This window comes from Enoplosus armatus, chromosome 2 (assembly GCF_043641665.1).
Source record: "Enoplosus armatus isolate fEnoArm2 chromosome 2, fEnoArm2.hap1, whole genome shotgun sequence".
Taxonomy (NCBI): domain Eukaryota; kingdom Metazoa; phylum Chordata; class Actinopteri; order Centrarchiformes; family Enoplosidae; genus Enoplosus; species Enoplosus armatus.
Genome location: NC_092181.1, coordinates 7880597 through 7901907, shown reverse-complemented (window position 1 = coordinate 7901907; position 21311 = coordinate 7880597). Strand labels below are relative to the sequence as shown.

At 45.4% G+C, this 21311-nt stretch overlaps 1 protein-coding gene across 2 annotated transcripts in view; it reads right to left on the bottom strand.

Moving 5' to 3' along the window:
• sorcs3a (sortilin related VPS10 domain containing receptor 3a) overlaps positions 1-21311 on the bottom strand; it is a 179942-nt gene that overhangs the window by 16156 nt on the left and 142475 nt on the right. For both annotated transcript variants that reach the window (XM_070925792.1, XM_070925801.1), the window contains 10 exons: positions 18620-18766; positions 16728-16830; positions 15070-15146; positions 13724-13815; positions 12412-12519; positions 11699-11816; positions 11475-11608; positions 8819-8932; positions 7058-7229; positions 1692-1878 (listed from right to left, as the gene is read on the bottom strand). In XM_070925792.1, the coding sequence (XP_070781893.1) occupies positions 1692-1878; positions 7058-7229; positions 8819-8932; positions 11475-11608; positions 11699-11816; positions 12412-12519; positions 13724-13815; positions 15070-15146; positions 16728-16830; positions 18620-18766 (1252 nt within the window). The remainder of the gene's footprint in view (positions 1-1691; positions 1879-7057; positions 7230-8818; positions 8933-11474; positions 11609-11698; positions 11817-12411; positions 12520-13723; positions 13816-15069; positions 15147-16727; positions 16831-18619; positions 18767-21311) is intronic.

Genomic DNA, 21311 nt, shown 5'->3' with positions numbered 1-21311 from the left:
TTTGAGATGCTCAGCTTGCGTCTGTGTGTGTGTGTGTGTGTGTGTGTGTGTAAATGAGAGGGAGAAGGAGAGAGAATCATTTCGTATTAACTATGCTCAGCTGAGAAATCATTATAGTAGTTTTTGGCATTTCCCCAAAGCATCACCTACACTGTGAAAGAACTCCAGCGAAAATGATTCAGAAATGTATGAACACAGAACTCGCTGTCTGAAACATCGGGATGGCAAGAGGTTAAATTAAGATGGATTGAACAAATCGAGTCAACTGACAACACAAAAAAAATGTGATGCAACACCTGCTGAGAGGAGCTCCCATGGAAACCTAAAACGATACACTATTTTGTTGCCGTCTGAATAGAGCTGGAAAGCCTGACGATCCTGTGCTCTGTCGACGTGTGCTGCTGTGTGAAACCTGCTCCACTTTAAAATAAGCCATTGTTCTGGTGTTCGTATCCTCAGATAACTGGCAATTAGCCGCAGTGGCCTTAGAGGCCCACTTCTCTGTCCCTGCTCCTGCCCACAGTGAAACCTTGCATAAGCAAGTTTGTGATGACCTTTCTCCCTAAAGTTGTTCGTGTTTATCACAGCTGCTGCATTACATAATCCTGTGTATAGGTCAGTGCAGTTCACTTCAGATGGGTTTCGAACGGATCAACAGTGTGGCTGTCATTCAGTGGAACATATTTCAGTACCTGGAGCTATAAAATACACAACAAAAAAAAAAGCGAAAAGAACACATTGCTGCTTTAGATTCAATGTTTGTATTCCTTATGAACCATATCTGGGGACCAGGGGTGGAACAGTAGAATAACCGACGGTGAAAAGCAGAAAATATGTACAGTATATCTCTCAAAGGACTAGCCCCTGATTTCTTGTCAGACATGCGTCTGGTGTATGCTCCCCTCTAGATCCCTCAGGTCCTCTGGCGCTGGCCCTTCAGTTGATCCCCGGGTGAGGACAAAGAACTACGGGGGGAAGCGGCATTTAGTGTCCTCGCCTCCGGAGCTGCCTGCCAGAGGAGCTGAGGGCATCGCAATCTGTAAACACCTTCAGAAGGAATCTCAGGACATACCTTTTTAGCTTGGCATTCTACCGTGCTACACTGGTTTCTTATTTCCTGTATTATCATTTCCGTATATTACCGTTTATTTTCATTGCATGGTTGTATTTGATCGTATTGTTAAGCGCCTCGTATTGCAATTTTTTCCACGAAAGGCGCTGTACAAATAAAGCTTGATTTGACAAGCTGCCGGTCCGTTAAGTGCACCTCGCTTAAAACGAACGCAATCTCATATAACAGTCCTGCAATAAATCCTCCCTTTTATGAAGGCTATACTATTAATATGGATTATGGAAGACGTAGTTTGTGGTGCTGTTTAGTACCACCTTGTACTGACGGGCATTTCTATTATTTTGTCCACACCGTTTGCTGTGTATGGTGTTCAGTTATTGCATATATTTCTGGGCGGTTGTAGCATTAAAAGCAAACAGAAATGTAGATATGTAGATATGTGGTTTAACCCCAAAACGCCACAGTTTGCTCCTCACGTCCCCTCAAGAAAATAAACCTGCAACAGTAAAAGTGAGGGGGACAAAAATGTGTGTCTCAATAAAGAAAAAAGAAACAACTAAAAACATGAAAATCAACTTATTATTGGACCTTTTTTTAACTTGAAAGCAGCAGCACTTACATGTGACATGCAGGAAGAGCGTCGTGGTGTCAAAGCCCAGCAGGTTCTCTGCCAGCGCCGTGACGCGGAATATCCCTGCAGACTTGTAGACGTGTTTGATCCCCTCCTCCGTCCAGCTCAGGTTGGAGTAAGACACGGCGGTGCCGTCGCCGAAGTCCAGCTGGATGTTGGTCCGCAGCGAGTCCCCCTGTGGAACGCGGCACAGCACAGGGCCTCGTTCAGCCACAGGTGGGACACTATGCACCGGCATCATTTTGTTCCACGTGAAAACACGGCACCACAGAAAGGCCAGACGAAATCGTCAGGTCGCTCCTTGAAAGGCGAGGGCTACCACGCATTACAGCGAAGCGGCAACGGCCAGTCCGAAATGGCAACGTGCGCCAAACGCTGTGCAGAAATAAACAGAGCTTCCTGTCACTTATGAAGCATAAGCGCATGCCTTCTGTCCAAGACTTTGGTGAGTGCACATTAGCGAGGCTAGCAGTTTTGGTGATCAGAGGCATGAAGAAGAATGTTACATGCTAGTGTAGCTATTAGTTGGAAGAACATTCAGCAGGCGAAGCTGAGGTGGGTATCAGTGCTGACCAATCTCATGCCGTTTTAAGAGCGAAAGAAGCTTTAAAGAAGAAAGAAGTTAATGAGCCGGAGGGAGAAAACGGTTCTTCTCCGGGAATGTTGTGTTGAACAATCGTACTTACTCGGACTCACTACAATGTTAACATTATCTCAATCTATCGCATAATAAAAAAGGTCAAATACTCTTTGGCAGTTTGTCAGAAAACAAAAACACTGAAAACTCTTTGTGGGCTACAATCATCAGAGCACAACTCCTAAAGCTCTTGGCGAGAGCGCTCAGTTCAACCCAATACAGTTCATAAAATGGATTTATCTCCTAGACCAGACTCCGACTTGTTCCTTTTCAGGCGGATGTACACAACAGACTATCGAGGAGCGTGGCATCGAGGACAGCGGCACAGCCACGCAGAAGTTGACTGGCAAATGATGGATCGCTCAGTTTAGATTCAGATTTGAGCAGAAAAACGACGAAAAAGGCCCCAACAAAATCCACATTTGTCCACGTTAACACTCACCTCTGAAATACTTCATGTGGTTCTACAGCCGATCGGCACGATTGTCCCTCATTTACATGACACGCTGGCGTTTGCTGGGCTCTTTACAAATGTATGTTCATTTTCATCATTACAGTTACACTATATAATTATAGCACTCAGATATAATTACACGGTTGAATAATTACAGTTGTTTTTTCAATTATTCCACCTCCCAGACATAATGTCTCTTGTGTGGAATCATTACGGGTGGTTCCAAAAGTTTTGTCTGACGAGTTTAGCTGTGTCGACGCTCTTTTGTTTTGCACACGTTTAGCAAACACTCATTTGCTAAGCACTGATGTATCAAATGGGGAAAAATCATGAAACTTTGCTCGAGGAGTCCTTGCAGACAGCTGATTTGTTTGTAATTCATTCAAAAAGACATTCACAGCTTTGATTTTTAATGATCTAGACGCTCGTGAGTCCCTCGTGCTGTGTCCTTAAATTCTTAATGTCCAAATGATTTCTTTCACTAGTGTTAGGTGGGTGGAGGAAGAAGCCGTATCTATGCATGTGTGAGTGTCAGAGGGAGGAGGAGGAGGAGTGAGGGTTCTTGAGCGCCTGTGTGCACATGCGTGCCACCCGCACCACGCTTGCTCTCGCATGGTGTGTGAGCCGTCAGCCGCCTGCACAGTCTCCTCTGGGAGTCGCATCTGGCACTATCCGAGGATCAGCACGCAGCACGGGCGTTGGCGGCTCCAGCTGCCACGGGCGACCAAATCTGCTCTCCTCCCTGCAGCCCCCCCCCCCCCCCCCCAAACTGCGCTCCCCGTGGCAACGCCGCTGGGAACTTCATTTGTAACTCTGCATTAGCATGCCCTGCTCCGCCAGGATGCACAATGCCGCAAAACAAATACACCTTTTTGTTATCTTTCTCTCTCCCGCTCTTTTGCTCCCTCCATCCCTCTCTGTGTGCTTCCGAGTGTGAAGACACTGGGAGGTTTGGTCGAGGCTTCTGGGGATATTTCATGTCACTTTGCCTGGGAAATGATACCTCCTGATAAGTGGCTGGAGAGAATGGAGAACAGCTAAGAACAGGGTTTGACAGCGCGGCTATTGTTAAGAGCTGTAATGGGCTGGCACGCAAACAGGACTCGGGGCCACGGTGGCTCCGATGTCACTCAGCTCTTCTCGCTGTCTGCTGTTCCGCTCTGTGTTCACGCCTGCTCTCTGTATCAGCCACAATGGGATTTCACTAATCTGCATGAGACTGATGCTGACCCGTCTCTCTCTAAATGTCACTCTTTGTGTCTGTCTCCCAGGGCTGAGCAGATCCGCACGCACGCCATTGGCCGGAGCCTTGGGGCTGGGGCGTCGGTGTTGGTTCGCCGTGAAAGCGCTGTTGTACGGGCGGACAAGGGTCTGGACACACCAGGGCCAGCGTTTGTTCTGGTGCGTCTGACAGCAAAAGACACTGCTGCTGTGAATAACTCCCCCAGTGGGGGTTAATGTACGCACTGTAATATTTTGTCAACTGTGTATTGTACCATGGGTGTATAATGATGAAATAGAATGAAATTACCTTTTTAAAATGCCTTTTATTTAAAGCTGCACAATGAATCAAATGACGACATGTACACGTGAAAGGTGTCACTTGCACATCCACGATGAATCATCACCCAAATCTGGAGCCCACCTCGGCTCCAAGGAGCCTTTCGCCTCTTTTGGTCATTGTTTTTGTGCCCACAACTGTGCGTAATGCACTTTTTCTCCCCAGCAAGAACAACACCCTCTCTCCAAATGTGACCAGAGTGTGAAACGGAGAAAACGTCAAACTGACGGAGACTATCGTTAGGTAGATCACAGCCTTTTGAACTTGTAACCCATTTGGGGACACTATATAATGCAGCAATGGCCACACACAAATGGGAGCACGAATCTAAATCAAGCTGAACACTAAGTGGCTGAAATATGACAATTCAATTGTTATAAATAAATCCTTTTCAAGTTTTTACACCTCAAGGAGACAATTAAAAAGCTATTCTAAAACCTCAAAATAACTGTTGGACAAACGGAATATTTTGAATGGAAAACAAAACGGCGTCTCTGTGATGAAAGCACAACAATGGAGCGTGCACTGGGCTGGCAGAGCTTTGCTTGGTTTGAGTTTTGCCAGCGACGGCGAAGCCAAATCTGATTAATGGCAACACTGAACCAAGAGGGAAGCCAGTTTATCCAAGGGCGGGGCCGTCACCGCTCGCTCTGTGCAACCGTCTGATCGCGATCCGTTGTACTTGTTGATTGTTTAAAAATGAATCCGTCAGAGAAAAAAAAAAAAAGTGATGCACGTTCGTGATGCGCTGTGTTTCAGGCTTTAATGCAGGGCCCGCCGTTCACCTGCCAGGACACCTAAAGCTCGCGAGTTTTACGCGTCATATCTTATTGTCTTACAATTCCCAAGCATGGGGACTGAAGGCATGACGATCTGTACAATGGTTAGTACATTGTGAGGCAAATGCGCCAGACTGTCAGTTTTCGCAAGGTGTGTTTGCGTTTCATCGCAGTCAGTTATTATTGACGTGCAGTTATTTGTGTAATGCCAACATGTACCTCTTCGCATTTATGTTGTCATGCAGTTGTTTTTGTATTTTGAGCAAAGATGAGCTCATGCATTTCAGACGTGCCATTTAAACAAGATGCCGCGTACCGTCAGCACCGAACCATTTCAACTGGCAGAGAGGAAGTGAATACGAGCGAACATGCAAGTGTCTCAAATCCCCTGTGTCTGCTTCCTTTGATGGCGAGTATGGAATGGCAGTTAAATTCCTCATGAATTGTTTGAGATTTGGTCGATGTCAGGAGTCGCTTTCACAAAGCTGTAATTATTGTGTTGCGTAACAGGCTTCTCAGCCAACACAAAACCAGGTCTGACCATGGAAATGCCACCATGTGGTCGGTGCTGTTCTTCTCATATCCCAAAACATGTGTCCTTTTTCTTTTTCTTTTTCAGATTTCTTCTTTATCTTTAAATGTGGATGTGCGCCACTGAGCCTTCCGCCCATTAAATATTTAAGAGCATTTGCTCTCCCCAAGAAATACAGCCATTGCAGGCTTCATGAATATAAATTAAACTTTCAAATCATCTCGAGGATTTCCTCAAATAGGTCTGATGCCACGAGGATTCTTTACCCCACACTTCTCTTCTTTCTGCCACCCACCTCCCTGCCGTCCACCAGCCCCCTCCCCTTTCAATCAGACAATCCCCCTCATAATGAAAGAAGCCGGCCTCGATTCCTCAACCCGTCGCACAGTAATATGACAACTGTGCCTGGACAAGACACTGGGGGGGACACACACTTGCCTTGAGCTGTTGCAGTGGCAGGAAAACACTCCTGCTGCTAATGCCCCCAAAGCCTGCAGTTAGTGTCAACGGACCATATTCTGCCTGAGTAACATGAGGCAGTTTCCTAGTGACAAGGCAGCCTGGCAGGGCTGGCTCTGAACGCAGCACCTCTCACTCACTAACAGGGTCTCCGGTGAGGTCTTTTACTTCTGCCTCTGGCTCAGAGCTCTTGCATTGCGTGGGTGATTTGGAGCCAGTTGACTCTATTAAACTTTGGAGAGTGTTTAGAACAAGCTTACTTTCCGAGGAATCAGCAGACTCACTCAAACTTCGCCATTTGTGCTTCAGGGTTCTGTAAACTATATCTTTACACAATAATGTGCCTTTAAACTCCGTTCCATGCAGCACCTTTGGTCTCATTTATTGTTGTGTAGTAACAAACACATTGGCATTTTTATTTTATGTGTATTTAAACCTTCCATAATAGACTCTCACATTTGGGGCATCTCGCTGTTTATATCTATGATACATTCAAGCAGTGCTTTACAAGGCTTTATGTATCCAGGGGTCAAGGATAGGTGTGTGTCATCAGCGTGATTATGTTAACATATGCTGTGTGTTTCCAGATTATGTGGCTTAGGGGCAACACGTACAAACTGAACAAAGGTGGACCCAGTATTGAGGCCTGAGGGACCCCAACATATGACGTTGACTTTCCTGCACAGAGAAATTCCCAAGAGAGTTGTCCCTCAATGCTAATGAAGTACCTTGTTTGCTGGATGTAAAAGTAGAAAATTGTTGCAAACGTATTCGCAATATATCTTACACTGTTGATACGGTATCTGTCAAAAGGTTTTCTGCCCCTTGGTGGCCAACAGTCAATGAATGCAGCTTAAAGTAAAAAATCAGCAGGAAACAGTTATCACCTAGATAGACAGATAGTGAAGTAGCCATGTTGGTTGTGTTCTCACCTCATCCAGATGCACCAGGAAGGTGACGTTGTTGCCCAGGTTGGCGGTGAGTTTGCCATCTTTGGCGGTCAGCAGGAGTCCTTTCGGAGGTCTGTTGGGGCACTGCTGCTTTCTGGCCGTGTACATTTCTTTCACTCCCTTAGTGCAGTTGTTCAACACCACTTTACGGTACCTTTTGGAAAGATCCAAAAAAAATTAACATTTCGAGTGTACCCTTTGACTTTACTGTATTTGTACCTTTTTCAGTTCTATCTACTCAAGTCTACACATTCCTTTAGTGTTTGTATCAAACCCCTAGATGCTACATGAGCTTGCGATTTTGTTGGAACTCGGCAGAGTGGTGTGTCAGTACAGCTGCTGTGCCAAACAACTGCGCAAAACAGGCTAGATGACAACTGACAACACAAGCTGCCTCAGAGGCTGAGACACCTTGCAAAGCTTAATCATGGTGGGAGTGAAAAAAAACACTCCCACCGTGATTAAGCCTTGCAAGGTGTCAGTCCCCCGGGGAGCCTCACAACTAACACAGACGAAACATCTTGCAAGCACAAGAAAGGAAAAAAGGAATTAAAGGAAATGACTATCCCACGGATACAAAAAATATATGAGTTTCATATTAAGACGCGATTATCACAAGTGTCTAAACCTACATGGTGTACTGCAGTAAATCTGGGCAGTGAAATAGGTTCAGTTGAGTTGAGTGATTACGAAGCGAAACAGAAAGTAGGAGTGCTCTGATCAACTGGGAAGTGATGGTCAACATGCATTACAAAGTATTTGATTGGTGACAACTAAATAAATCTTACTCAAACAGTTTTTGATGCCAGATTCATCATGGCCACCTGACCTGTAGTTTTATTCTTATCCTTTACTTGAAGCAAGGCTATGTATCTTTTGAAATGAGTAACAACACAATCTTCTTCTTGCTAATAAAAAGTGGAATTCATGAGCTATAAGTCACCCTTGCTCAATTCAGTACACGCAAGGGTGTTGCCCCTACAGCCTTACTTGTCCCGGTATGAGTAGCTCATGGTGGGTGATGCTAAGTTAGCAAACTGAAACTAGACGCTGTGTCTGTTTGAGTGCACTCAAAAATGTTCTTGTACTGAAAGTATTAAGAGTAAAAGGTTGTGTTACGTTAAAATGTAAGCGGCATTTTAATAGATTTGGTGGAAACTGGTCGTTCAGCGACCCTTCACACCCATGCTCCGCTGTTAATCTCCACTTATTTTTGCCTGATAAGACCTCTTTCTCAGAGTGGCCTTGATTCACATACCCGCGCTGCCCTGCTAGCTTCTATGTGGGACAAGTTGCCGCTTTATGATTTTTATTAGCTCCTCACTGAGGTGGTGGTGTTAACCGCTGAGGGACTTGAGACGTGGTTAGGCGGGCTATTTCGTCAACACTAATAACTACAAAGCTCCTTTCCTAAACAAATGGGGCTTTTGCCGGATCCTTTTTACGCATGTATCAGAGTTTTGAGAGCCCACATTGTGCGCCAGCAGGATAAAAACCAGATTGTGAGCAGCTGCTTCTTCTTGCCGCACAGCGTCTCATTCAGTTTTGTGATTCTAATCGTATTAAATCTGTGATCGGTATCTGCTAGAGAAAAAAAAAAAACCCTGCTCGAGCATCCAAGGGAAAGCCTTCAGACAAATATGTGCAAAGACAAAAATGCAAATGAATGCATATAACATTATACAGTGTGTGTGTGTATATATAGATATAATATGAATTCAGAGTAAATCACACAGTCCTCACCCTGTGCTGTTGAGGTAGTTTTGACCCTGGCTGCAGCTTCTGGAGACGGTGGAGGGATTGAACCAGAAGGCCGGCCGGCAGTTCCCGTCGTTGCGCCGCTCATATCCATAATCACTGTCAGGCAACAAAGCACACCCACGCGGTCCCCGATCAATATCAGCTTGTGAAAAGGGACATATTGTCATACACAACCCTGTCTTATCTGTCTCTTTATTACTGGTGACCAGGGGCCTTTCTGGCAAAGGGACGCGTCATTATTATGTATTAATTAAGGCCACTGTTGACAAATGCGCCACAGCAGTGTAAAGCAGTGTGTATGGAAACACACCCTGGAGGGGGATTAGTTACCGCACGCAAGGATGACTGACTCTCACTTGCCTGCTGGCGTTTCCAATCAGACCATGATTTACATCTAACAAAGCAAGGTAAGCAAGTGTCCATTCTAATAATGGTCATGACATTGATTTATCAATTAATCACCAAGCCAGAACAAATAAACAAAACCAACAAGCGAGTGACCGACTGGTCCAGTTTGATTCCGTGATCACGACAGTGTGAACTATCCATTAACAAGCTGTCAAGGCAGATTGGTCGCGCAGGTGCATATGGCCAAGGAGGTAAAAGGTTGGCGGGGTGTCGCAGGGACACAACAGCCAGAAGCATAAAGGCAGAATTGGGATCACGGTTCAAACTTTTCATGATATCAAAAATCACACCTCTCTTTTAATCGGTGATGTGTTTTAGTTACGTGGAGAAACACTCAAATATTAGAAGAAATCCATTTAAACGACAAAGGGTTTTGGTACCGAAATGAAACTTTTTTTTCAGGATCTGAGGAAGAGAAACATGTTTTTCCACAAACCCCCATCTTTTTCCCCACATTCATCAGTGTTTAATGTCCTATTAAGGAATAGGTCGCTTTCTTACCACCAGTTAGATGACAAGGTCCATACCACTCTCGTGTCTGTACGGTACATGTGAAGCCAGAGGCAGCGGGTGATCAGGTTTTCTTAGCAAAAAATACTGGACGCGGGGGGGGGGGGGGGGGGGGGGGGGTCACGGCCTGGCTCTGCCCAAAGTTTAAAAACAGACCCATCGGCTCCTGCAATTCACACATTGTATATTTCAAGGAGAGCTGAGTGCTAAAACAGCCTCCCGTAGTCTTGTTGTGGCCGTGAAGTTGCCAGGTGACCAGCCGAGACGCTGTGCCGAAGGGATGCTAAGCTACACCGCGTCCTGATGCTCAACGCACGGACGTGGCATTCAAATACATCGTTTTCTGTAAGGGGTCACGTATGCGCACTATGTTTCACTTACGTTAAACGTTATTTCATGCAAGGCTAACATGCATGTATTTCAGCGGGTCGGGTGGCAGACTCTTTACACCTCAAATTGTCCGCTTGGGCGGCTTTTAAAGCGCCTGCCAAATAATTCCCCACAGAGAGAGAGAGAGAGAGAGACACAGTCAGACCCAAATTAGACACGGAGACAAAAAAAGAAAGGAAAACAAACTTTTACACTAGTTCAATGGGAACCAATTAGCACTCACTCTCTGACCTTCTTCAAACACTATTTACATAACTGCTGCATGTTGGGATGGCGTTTTTTTGTTGTTGGTTTTTTTCCCTGTTCCCTGTCATTACAAGATAAAAAATAAACCGTTAAGGATTTGCATACAAATTGAAACTATTTTACCCCCCCCCCCCCCCTCCGACATCGTCTCAACACAATTACAAGCATAGCGAGATCACAGTCAAAGTCGGCGGAGACACACAATGTGAGCAAATTGTTTAAAACGATCCCCAATTTATCAGATTATTGGAAGACACACAGCAAATAGGGTAAATTAATGAGACCGTGAATAGCATATGCAATGGATTCCACTTGGAGGGCCAAAAATTGGCCTCCACGAGGTCGAGTGGAAGCGGTGTTTGTATCGGACTCCCCTGTTGTCCGGGGCCGCACGCTTCAGCTGTTGCACTGTTAAGGAATAAATCACCCACTTTACATACTTTCTCTTTTCCCTCACAGTTGTATTCCTTAAACAGATGTGGCCATCTGGGAGAGCGCCCGCCCATCAAGCACGTTCTTCCTGAAGTATGTCTGCGTCCACTTTCAGTAACAAACGTGGTTATTAGACAGCCATTAAGAAAAGAAAGTGTACGTGTGTGTTCTTTTCGAAATCTGTGCCAAATTCAGCTTATAAAGTTGCATGATTGAAGTGATTGTGAGTGAGCTGTTTGGAGCTAAAGTAGGTAGGCTAGAAAGCGTATTTAAGTGGTCTGAGGAGGGTCTTTAATGGTAGCTCGGTGGATGAACTTGAAAATAACAAATGGCTACTGAATGGCAGCTGTTTTTCTGTTACTTTTACTTTGGCACACAGGAGCTTTTGATTTGGGCATAGCATTTAACTAAGTGATCTCACGGTCATACTGTCACAAACACTGGCCAGTAGAAAATAAGAAGTCCTAACGTATTGAAAAAGGGATTAAAGAAAAAAGAAAAAAAAAAGGAGTGTTTCTACGTGTGTGGCGGTGTTGGAGAACAGACATCATCAACATGAGGCTCTCCTTCAGCAGACAATGGAGAGAGACATAATCCCCCTCGACGATTATGAAGAAAGGAGCCGTTGCACAAAAGGCGCGCATCGTCTTACCATTCGAAATCATGAGCCCGGCAAATGCAGGACTCGGCTGAGAGGATTCTGGAGTAGTCATTTCCCAGCATGCAGTGGTTTCCAGGCCTGCGCTTCATGTAAATTTGTTTTTGTCCCATCACACACGGCTCACCCTGTTGGCACAATAAGCACCACCAGTACTGTGAGTGATATATCCATTTTCCGCGAACGGCGGTGCACGCAGCGCTGTTATCTTTGCTTACCTGGTTGTGTAGGTGCCAGGTTTGATAGTCTTCCTCCGTGCACTTCCTGCTATAGATGGACTTGTAGTCTATCTTGATGAGCTGCCACTCGGAACGGTGGCTGAAGTGTCCAAAGAAGCTGCAGAGGCGAATGACAAACTAAATCAAAAGCAGCAAGTCTGCCACAACACAACACAGTGATTGAAATGACGCGAGGCGACGCAGTCCCCTTGCACGTATCAAATCAAACCACCCCCCACATAGTCCTGTTGCAACAGTTTTTGAGTGTTAAACTGCTGTTTTGGACTGTGATTGTTGCTTATTTAGTCATGACTGTGGAGATTTTTGTTGATATTTAAGAAGCCATGTTTTCAGGGGCTTCGAGGTTTAAGGACAGCAGCTCCGTTACCAAGTGATTTCTCTACGATCAAACCCTCTTGTCAGGTGACTTAATATCCACAAAGGTCTGACTCACAGCCTACCTGACCCGTTACCTGCCCCTCAGAAATGTGGCTTAATAAAGGCTAAATACCACAGCGCTTGAAATGGACTTCTTAAAGGTCCTCCATCTTGTCTAGCCTCTCTGCTGAGGGGAAAATAACCCAGAGGGCTGAACAGAAGAGAGGAAAATACCATTCACCTTTCACTCAGCCCACAATACCCCCTAAAAGGACAGAGAAATCAACACCTTTTACCATGTCACTCACCCCCTTTTTTGGATTCTCTGGACTTACGTCATGATTTGGTTTTCGGCCCCAGCCTCCACCAAGACTCCATCCACGAACAGAGGCACAGAGGAGAAGCTGTGCTGGGTCCACTGCCTCCCCTCGTCAAAGCTGACCCTGTGAATGTGTGTCAGAACACATTCCCATCACAAACACCCGGCAACAGCAATGGCACGGAAACAGACGCTCTCTATTAGAGCCTAGTCAAAGGAGGGGGGGCGGGGGGGGGTTTAGGTGGGGATCAGGATGACTGGACTGGCTTGTCTCAACAGACGAGTCTCCGAGTCTCTGTGCAATTAGCTACTGTAGGTTTGGGTAAATATCAAAAGGCTGAGTATTAAAGGGATATTTAAGAGGCAGCCGGTCTGGCTATCAAAGCAAAGATGCACAAAAGCGTCGTCACGGGTCCTGGGTAAAGTCTGCACAGGGGTGAAAAGGCGAGACCAGAATAGAACTGTTTCATGTTCAACTACAAAACTGCAGAGGGAGAAGGAAAAAAAAAAAAAAAAGAATTGGACGGCTTTCATCATCGGGACCTGGGCTCTATTGATTCTGACAGCTTATCAACATCGGGGCTGAAGTGAGAACAGATAGGAGTACCTGGGTGTGACATGGGTTGAAACACTACTGAGGCCTGTGCTTTGGAAGACAGCCCCCGTTGCCTCTGTAAAAAACCCCCACCACTTTCATTTGGCTAAAAGCGTCGACATGCAGGGGAAGTGTTTAACCGAACACTGGCTTAGAAAGCAATACTGTTCCGTGGCTTCTGGACAGCGGCTGTGGAGATCCACTGTCATTTCTCTCTTTTTTTTCTTTTCTTCCACTTCCTCTACCATTGCACTTAAATTGGTTGGGAGACCAAAAAAAAAAAAAAAAAAACCCAGCAGACTACGCTTCACTGGCTCTAAAACTAATTTCAGAATTGTTGCAAAAACCGACTGTAGAACAGATCTGGTCTCACTTGGATTAGCCTGCACTGAGGCAAAGCGTGGGCACCCGGTTTGGCAAAAGGACGGCAACGTGTTAATGAAAACACTAAAATGGGGGGGGGGGGGGGGGGGGTGCTCAGACTGCTGGCTGTTAATGATAAGTGGCTTGAAAAAAAAAAAAAGAAAATCTCAAAACAGACTGCCTATGACCTTTTTTTCCAGTCAAAGTTCATCGCTAAACGGATGGAGTGTCACATACAATATAGACATGCTCACTTTTTTTGAGGGGGGGAGGGGGGCATACGGGTTGAATAAACCTAAAAATAGCTGTAAGGACTCGGAAAAAGCAATTTCAGAAAGGAATAGTGCCCAAAGAAGTAAAAGGGACATACCACAAGTGTCTGGTTGGCACAGATGGCTGTTTGACGGCGACGAGCGCCCCTCCTTTGTCCAGAAACCACACATTGTGCTCCTCTTCGAAAATCTGAACAGACATGAAGAGATGCATCCTTATAGTAGTATAAACCAAAAACTGAACCAATCATGAGTGCATTAAACGCCGTGTTTGTCTGACTGTGTTCAGTGAGTGGGGGAGGGCAGCAGCCAATCAGCTGTCAATGGGCATACCTAACGACCAATCACTGGTCCTCACTGATGAGATGGTAGCAGCTTCAAAACTAATATTAGCCAATGATCAACCTTCGATTTATAATTTGTTACCTTTAACTTGACTTCGATTTTCTTTCAACTTTATGACCTTTCTTGCGTCATCTCGCGACTTTTCAAGCCGGCTTCAGCAGGTGTCCATGGAGTATAGTTAGCAACGATGGCTCTGCAGTAACCTATGCACATAAGCATGTCCAGCTAACTAGCCGAGGTAAACCAAGAGTTAGCATATCCTTAGCTAGCTACATTATTTTCTGGAGTATTTATCATTTTGTGGGGTCATTTTTAAATGATCCTGCTCTTTATTGGATGTGGGGAAAGATGTGCAGCATTCGCCAAACCCGTAGTTAATCCTCCGCGCCTTGTCCCTGGTAAAAGTTCAAACATATGGTTTGAAAGTAACGTTACCAACAACAAAGCATAAATCCAACCTTGTCCAAGTCTGTTTTTCTATAGAGGACAGTCTGTTCTTGCATTTTTCGGTTTAATGTGCTGTAATAATAGGGCTAACTAGCGCTACCCTGCAGTTATTTACATGTCCCCCACATGGATCATTAACGCGATGAGGATTCAGACCTGGGAACTGTTGCATTAGCCTCAGTCCTTGTGCACGATATCGTGTACGAAGCCACCAAGTACATCATTAAGGCCCATTTACAAGGTTTCAGCCCGAGACTGGCTCCAATGGTTCTTGTTAATTAGATAGCCGGAGCTAATAAAATCTGCTTTTGTCTAATATCAAGGGCCCATTGTTTAACAAATGACAATGATTTTGGAGTGGTAAATCTGGTACTGTTAGGAAAAGCACAGGTGCTGCTCATAATAATAATAGATGGCTCCATTCTATTCGACTGTCGACCAGGACCCTGAAGCCGAAGCAGCTAAACGGAATCCAGCCATCATTCATTTCGCCATTCACTCCTGTGCTTTCCCTACAGTGACACGTCAAAAAAAACAACATTGGGCCTGTATGACACGGCACCCTAATACAGTACATATTGGGAAATATATGTCAGCGTTTCAAAGTGTTGCACAAGTCTGTCAGTTGGCTCGATCTCGGCGCGAGGCTCACCTGTCTCCAGCTATTGCCGGCATCAGACGACGTGAACATGCCAACGTTGTTGTAAGACAGCTCGGCTCCAATATTTCCTGCAGTGGGAATGCCAGCAGAATATGTGACACAACAAAACGGGCCAGATCACACAGATAAAGGGCCATATGCTCTTTTTTTTTTTTTTTTTTAAATACATGCCGCCAATCACACCACTTCTGTGATTAATTTATTCCTCTGGCTTGACTCCCAGATCAGCTCGCTGTCTCTCAATTCGTGTGAATGATACGGGTCCATTCCTATGGATGCCTGCATCATCCGGGCAGCATAATGTGAGATGTGGAGGATAGCGGGTGCTTCCCTCGCTTTGGCAGTTTGCAGTGTTACAACACAATGGCTCCAAAGCTTTCTTTCTTTTCTTTTCTTTTTTTTTTTTTTTCTCCTCCCTGCGAGCGTGCAGCAAGTGAGCTAGCTTCTTTTGTTGATCTGCTCCACTATCTTGGCCACGGCTCAGTAAATAGGCATGTGTTTGATCTGGATGGTGTTTGTCATGTTGGTTGAGACGATCTCTGCACCAGCTGACGTCTTAAAAGGCGCAGCGGGCAAAGTGAATCACGTTGCCAAGGCGAAGGCTCGGCCAGCAATACACACACACACACACACACACACAAAGACACACTGTGCAAGCATGGCAGCAGAGATGTATGTTTATTCAGCATTCTCACACACCAAAGACAAAACAGACAGATCCAAAGACAAACACACACACACTCATGCATGGACGTACACGCTCACACACACACACCTCAAAAGGCAGACTTTTTTTTTTTTGCTGACACCACCACTGGCGCTAACACATCTATTTTGTCTCAACTCATCTCTTCTTTCTGTGTTTCAACTCTTTCAAACGGTCTTACTCTTGCAGGCACACAGACGCTGCACGGCACAAAAACGCCGCCTTTTCTCACACACACATGATTGGCCCGGTGATGTGTCATCAAAGCAGGTGGACGTGACGTGTGATCCACAACACGTTTGCCCAAAGTGGGGGGCGCGGAGATCCTGCGGTGCACCGTGCCCACCGTCAGAGACAGAGGCTTAGAGGTACCATGTGGAGTTTTTTTCACATGTATTAATGGCTTTTTATTGCCAACATGTGAACGGATCGGGAAGTAACTTCCTCAGTTGCCCACAACGGCCCGATCCGTGCAGCGTTTGCTTTGTTAGCTGATGAAAGTGGGCCTAATTTGCAGTTAGTGTCATGGGGCCAATGGTCCAAATGCAGGAACGTTACAGATCGAAACGTTATTCTCTAAATATGATCGTAAATCAGTTGCCAGCAACAGGATGCTGACTGCAGTTCACTCAACGGCCACCGGTGTCATTAATGACTCCGCATAGGACCTTTTAAGTGAGAGGGCACGGAGGGGTCACATCGCCGCTGCACTAACTAGTCTCGTAGCTGACTGGGAGGATCACAAAATACCTTGCCCGTGTTTACTTTGTAGCAGCAAGTTGAGGCTAGAAAATGCCACCGTTTTCAAAGGAAGAAGGGCTTTATTACACACAATGGATCTCAAGTTGCTGCAGTAGAAATATGTTACTTATCGTCCTACAATCTTTCAAAGTGGTTTTTGCCATGCACAACTTGGGTTGACTTTTTTTTTTTTTTTACTTACCTGTGGCAACTATGATCCCTGGTGCAGAGCTCTTGGTGGAGATTGTTCCTGACAAGTAAGGGTTCTCCGACATTTGCAGTTGGAGATGGAGTGAGCAGAAAGGCTGCAGGAGAAGAAGAAGAAGAAGAAGAAGAAGAAGAAGAAGAAGAAGAAGAATACACATGTTAAGTTAAAGAGAGAGAGTGAAAAAGGTTGCACATATGTCCAAATACTGCCACTAATTTCCGCCAGAAGTGATTTTGCAAGAGTTCATATCATGTCTACAGTAAATGGGACATAAGTCCACCTTATTCTCGTCCTGTCACTGTGAAAATGATGGGATCAGGACAAACTTGTCGAGCAAAAACAAAATCATCACAAAACAAGGCAGATTTATTAGTCTCCCAGACCAACTGTGCCTTCATAACTTTTGCTAATTGCATTTAATCTGTCATTAATACAGAGAGCAAAGGGAATTTGCATCAAAGTATGACGCCAAGTCTCCAGGGCATGCACACAACAGAAGACAATTACATTTGTTGACAGAGCAGAAAAAAAAAAAAAAAACCCCACCATAAAAACGTGTCTGCTTTCATCTTTGCAGCAGACAGCGTGTCACTGGTGTAAGGACATCGAGAGCAGTGGGACTGAACAGGGTAATCAAAAAGGAATCCACGGCAGTAATTAAAATGTCACACGAATGTGCGATCACAGGGAATCTGTAAGCCGAAATCACCTCTTAAACGGCACGAAGTCCTCCTAATGTCTCAGACATGGTTCCTCCTCACAGCCACCCTGTTGGTTTCAGTCTAATGAGGGCCGAGACGCCGTGCGCAGTAAATGTGGATCTGCCAGTGCAGCACCTTTGCAGCATTTGTTTATTATTCAAAAACACTTTTACTAAAAACGAGTTTGACATTGCAGCAAATGGCAAAACTGAACTCCAATAGAATTTTGTTGGATTTTATTCGTCGAAATCAGGTGGTGTCTTTTTTTTATGGTTTGAAGGGACCGAAGAGGTGAAGGTGGACTGTTGCATCTCCAATTCAGTACCACTTTCTAACAAGACACCCTACATCAGTTATCAAGTTTACACTTGACTTGTCTGGTGGTTTATTCGATTGTTTAGTTCTAACTTTTTTGACGCCGTTGAGCAGTTTTTTGTCGGGAAGGCGGCTTTAAGCATCGCTTGGATGACATGCATTGGCGTTAATATCTCTGGCAAAGCGCGATGAAGGAGAGCCGACCAGAAAACAGCTGACTGACAATAGTGAGCTTTTTACTGGCGTCGGGCCGCTGAAAATGGCGGCTGAGAACGCATGCTCCTTTTTGTTCTGTAGAACACAAAACTCCCAAGTTTTCACACCTATGGCGTCATCTGCTCAACAAAACCAGCGGAGAGACTCAAACTGGTCTCCCCCGGCTTGCTGTTAAGAGACCATTAGAGTCTCCTCTTCGGACAAAGCAACCACGCCTTTCGGGTCTCACCAAGTTCCTGCAAGACGACGGTGGATTTCATTTTGAAGCTCGGAGAGGCGATCGGATTCCCCTTTTCTCCATTTTCAACCATCTGCTTCGCGGATGCGCAAAGAGTAAAGATAAAGGACCGGCCTCTGCCGCGTCAAGAACTCCATGATTACCTTCAGCATATGTTACTCAGTTGGTGTGATAATCTTATCTGTAATTTAATGTTAGTTAAAGTTATTATTTCATATCATTTTTTATCATTTCAGAATTGCACCTTCACTGGAATACAAACAATAATGGACTTATCAACCTGGAAACCAATAAGTCGTTCTAATTACTGACTTAAAAGTGACTAATAAAGAGTGCCTTATTACAAACTAAGTTCTATAATCTCTCTCACGCACAATCTCATTTTGCCCAGCCACGGTAAACGTGCCGTATCTTACCAGTATGCAGTGAATGTCGTTTCCATCCAGGTCAGTGGCGGGAGCCTGCAGGAGCCTCCAGTCCCGCCCTTTATTGTAGGTGATGTAGGTCTTGACCTGGTTGTCTTGCCTCTTGTTGGCGATCAGCATGCCTCTGATTCCCACCACCTGGTGGACACAGGTGCAAAGCGGCAGGCTTTGAGTCTCATCCTTGCCCTCTTGCAATGCAAACCAGCAGGGGAGCGTTTTATATTTACAACAACAGTTTAGTTCTCAGTCGCAGATGACAAAAAAAAGCACACCCAGTGCTCTCATCGGAAAGGGCATTTTGTGTATTGAGGCAGCGATCCTCCACAACAGGAGCTCTGTTAAATGCAAATGGTGTGCTTATCCTTTTTTTCTCGCCGCGGCTGACGAGTCTGGCAGACGCCATCAGCGGCGTCGGCTGCATTTTTCTTACACTGCAGTAAGTGCCGGCTGTAATTATATCCTTACACGTCTCAGCAATCCAGGGAGTACAGAATGATGACCGCTGAGAAGTGACACCTTGTCTGTTTTCTCCCAGTCAGTCTGAATCTCCCCACACACACACACACACACACACGCCTACATAAAAAACTCATACAGACACACACCTTCTCCTCCAAAATCCCTCCCTTGCTAGCTGTCTCTCAGGGATTAGACATATTCCTCAACTAAAACAATGGCCTGATACGCAGTGGAAAGGACAGAGTCCCTCCAAATGGTTGCCATAGTGAGGGGGCCCCAGTTGGATGTGTTTCCCTCCCTGAAGGGGCACGTCTGTATAAGTGGCACTAATAGGCAGCGCATCTGACATTGTCATAGAAACATGGCGCTCGGGATGGATGCAGCTAACGAGGGTCCTCTCTTTATCCAACCCGACCTGTCAATCACCGCAGTAAATATTTATTGCCTCCACCTCCTCTATCACCCGTGCACGCACAAACACACACACACACACACACACACACACACACACACAAGGAGAGAACCACGAGTCCCCACCAGCATACATTCCTCTCTCTGTCCATCACTCACACCACCCACACTCTACTTTCTTGGCGACGGAGTGAAGGACACAGAGCTCTATTCCACAGCGCAGGTTACTCTCAGCAGTGCAGCATTTAAAGGGACACTCCGACACTGTGGGACATTGTTTGCCGCCTTTTGTGCGATGACGACTTAAAGCGGTTCTGTTATTCACCTCAATGCCAAGTGAGTGGAAGCGAGAGAAGAAGAACAAAAAGGGAGACTAAAGCGCGAGGACTGTGCATGTGGTCAAAGACGGTGAGCGCCCAGCTGGTTTTAACAGCCTCTGCCGCCACGAGCGAGGCAGCGGCGAACAGTGCAACATCTTAAATGTGATGTTTGATTTAGATGTGTCTCCACGCGGGCCTGCACAGCACCTCTGAACCTCTGCTCAGATCTACTATCATACACAAACATCTCTATTTGCAGAGGCCGTGTTCAGCACTGGACTCAAAGGGGGATTCTTAAATAACACAGAAGGGGAGGGGGGGGGGGGGGGGACTTGATTGGTCAGCATTTACTGCACATGGAAGCTCTGTGCATGACCCCCTTTTTTTTTTTTTTTTTTGCATTTCAGACAAATCTAAGTATACCTCACACACTCACATATATGAGAAACGTAAAATGCAACCGTTGCAGTTTATTGCATCATCTCATGCCACAACACCGATATAAATTCAATTGACTGTATCTGTGGAGCATGCAATAGAGCTGCAAGTAATGGTAGGCGTTTCTTGGTTTCGGCTTTAGACAGGTGTGTGGTGGAGTTAACAATTTAACAGTCTGGGGTCATTGTGTGTCAAGACTCCCCGAGGAAGTCAAGTGTGCCGGGGTATTTCTTTTATAATGCATCAGTCCTTATTTATCAAAGGCTTTTTACTCATAATTATCCACTTGAGTGCCTTGTGCCACATCCTACTCTAAGCATATTCTTTCTTCTTTGAAATGACCAATGACCCAGAGCACCAGTGGGTGTAAGGGGCACCAGAAGTGATCCTGTCGCTGCTCCTTTTTCTTCAGTCATCACAAGTTGCCGGAGCTCTAGCCGGCATCTTCCATTTGCCAAACCAACAGTCCAAAACCCAAAGGTACCGTCTTAATGACAGAAAACAAGCAAATACCAGGAACCAGCTAATGTTTGGGAATTTTCTGTTTGATAAATGATCTAAGCGATTGCTCGATTTGCCAAAATAGTTTCAATTGCTCTACTGAGCCCTTAAAGCTGCGTGAGTTGATTTATGTTTGTGTTTTTTGGCAGCAGAAGACACAGCCAAGACATAGCATTACCTTACAAACTTGTTATGGTGAACACTGTGGTGAAACGGGTCGCCTAACTACACGTCGAGCACAAGCAAAGCAACATTAGCATCCACTTGGAGTCGTGTTTGCGTCCTCCTGACGAACAAAAGTCCGATATTCACTCTCTGCTTTTAGCTCTGATTCGGGTTCTGCTATGTTCACGACAAAAACAATGCGCTAAATGACACTAAATAGGCTAAAAGTGTCTATAGAGCTTTGCGGAACTACAGAGTTGGGTGAGAATTCACCACAAGTGACCCCATTTACATCACGCGCCGTGTCATTTGATCCATTGTTATATATTGGAAATATTGATTGGTGTAGCTTTAAACCTGTTCTGTATTCTCCAGAATGAAAGCAAATT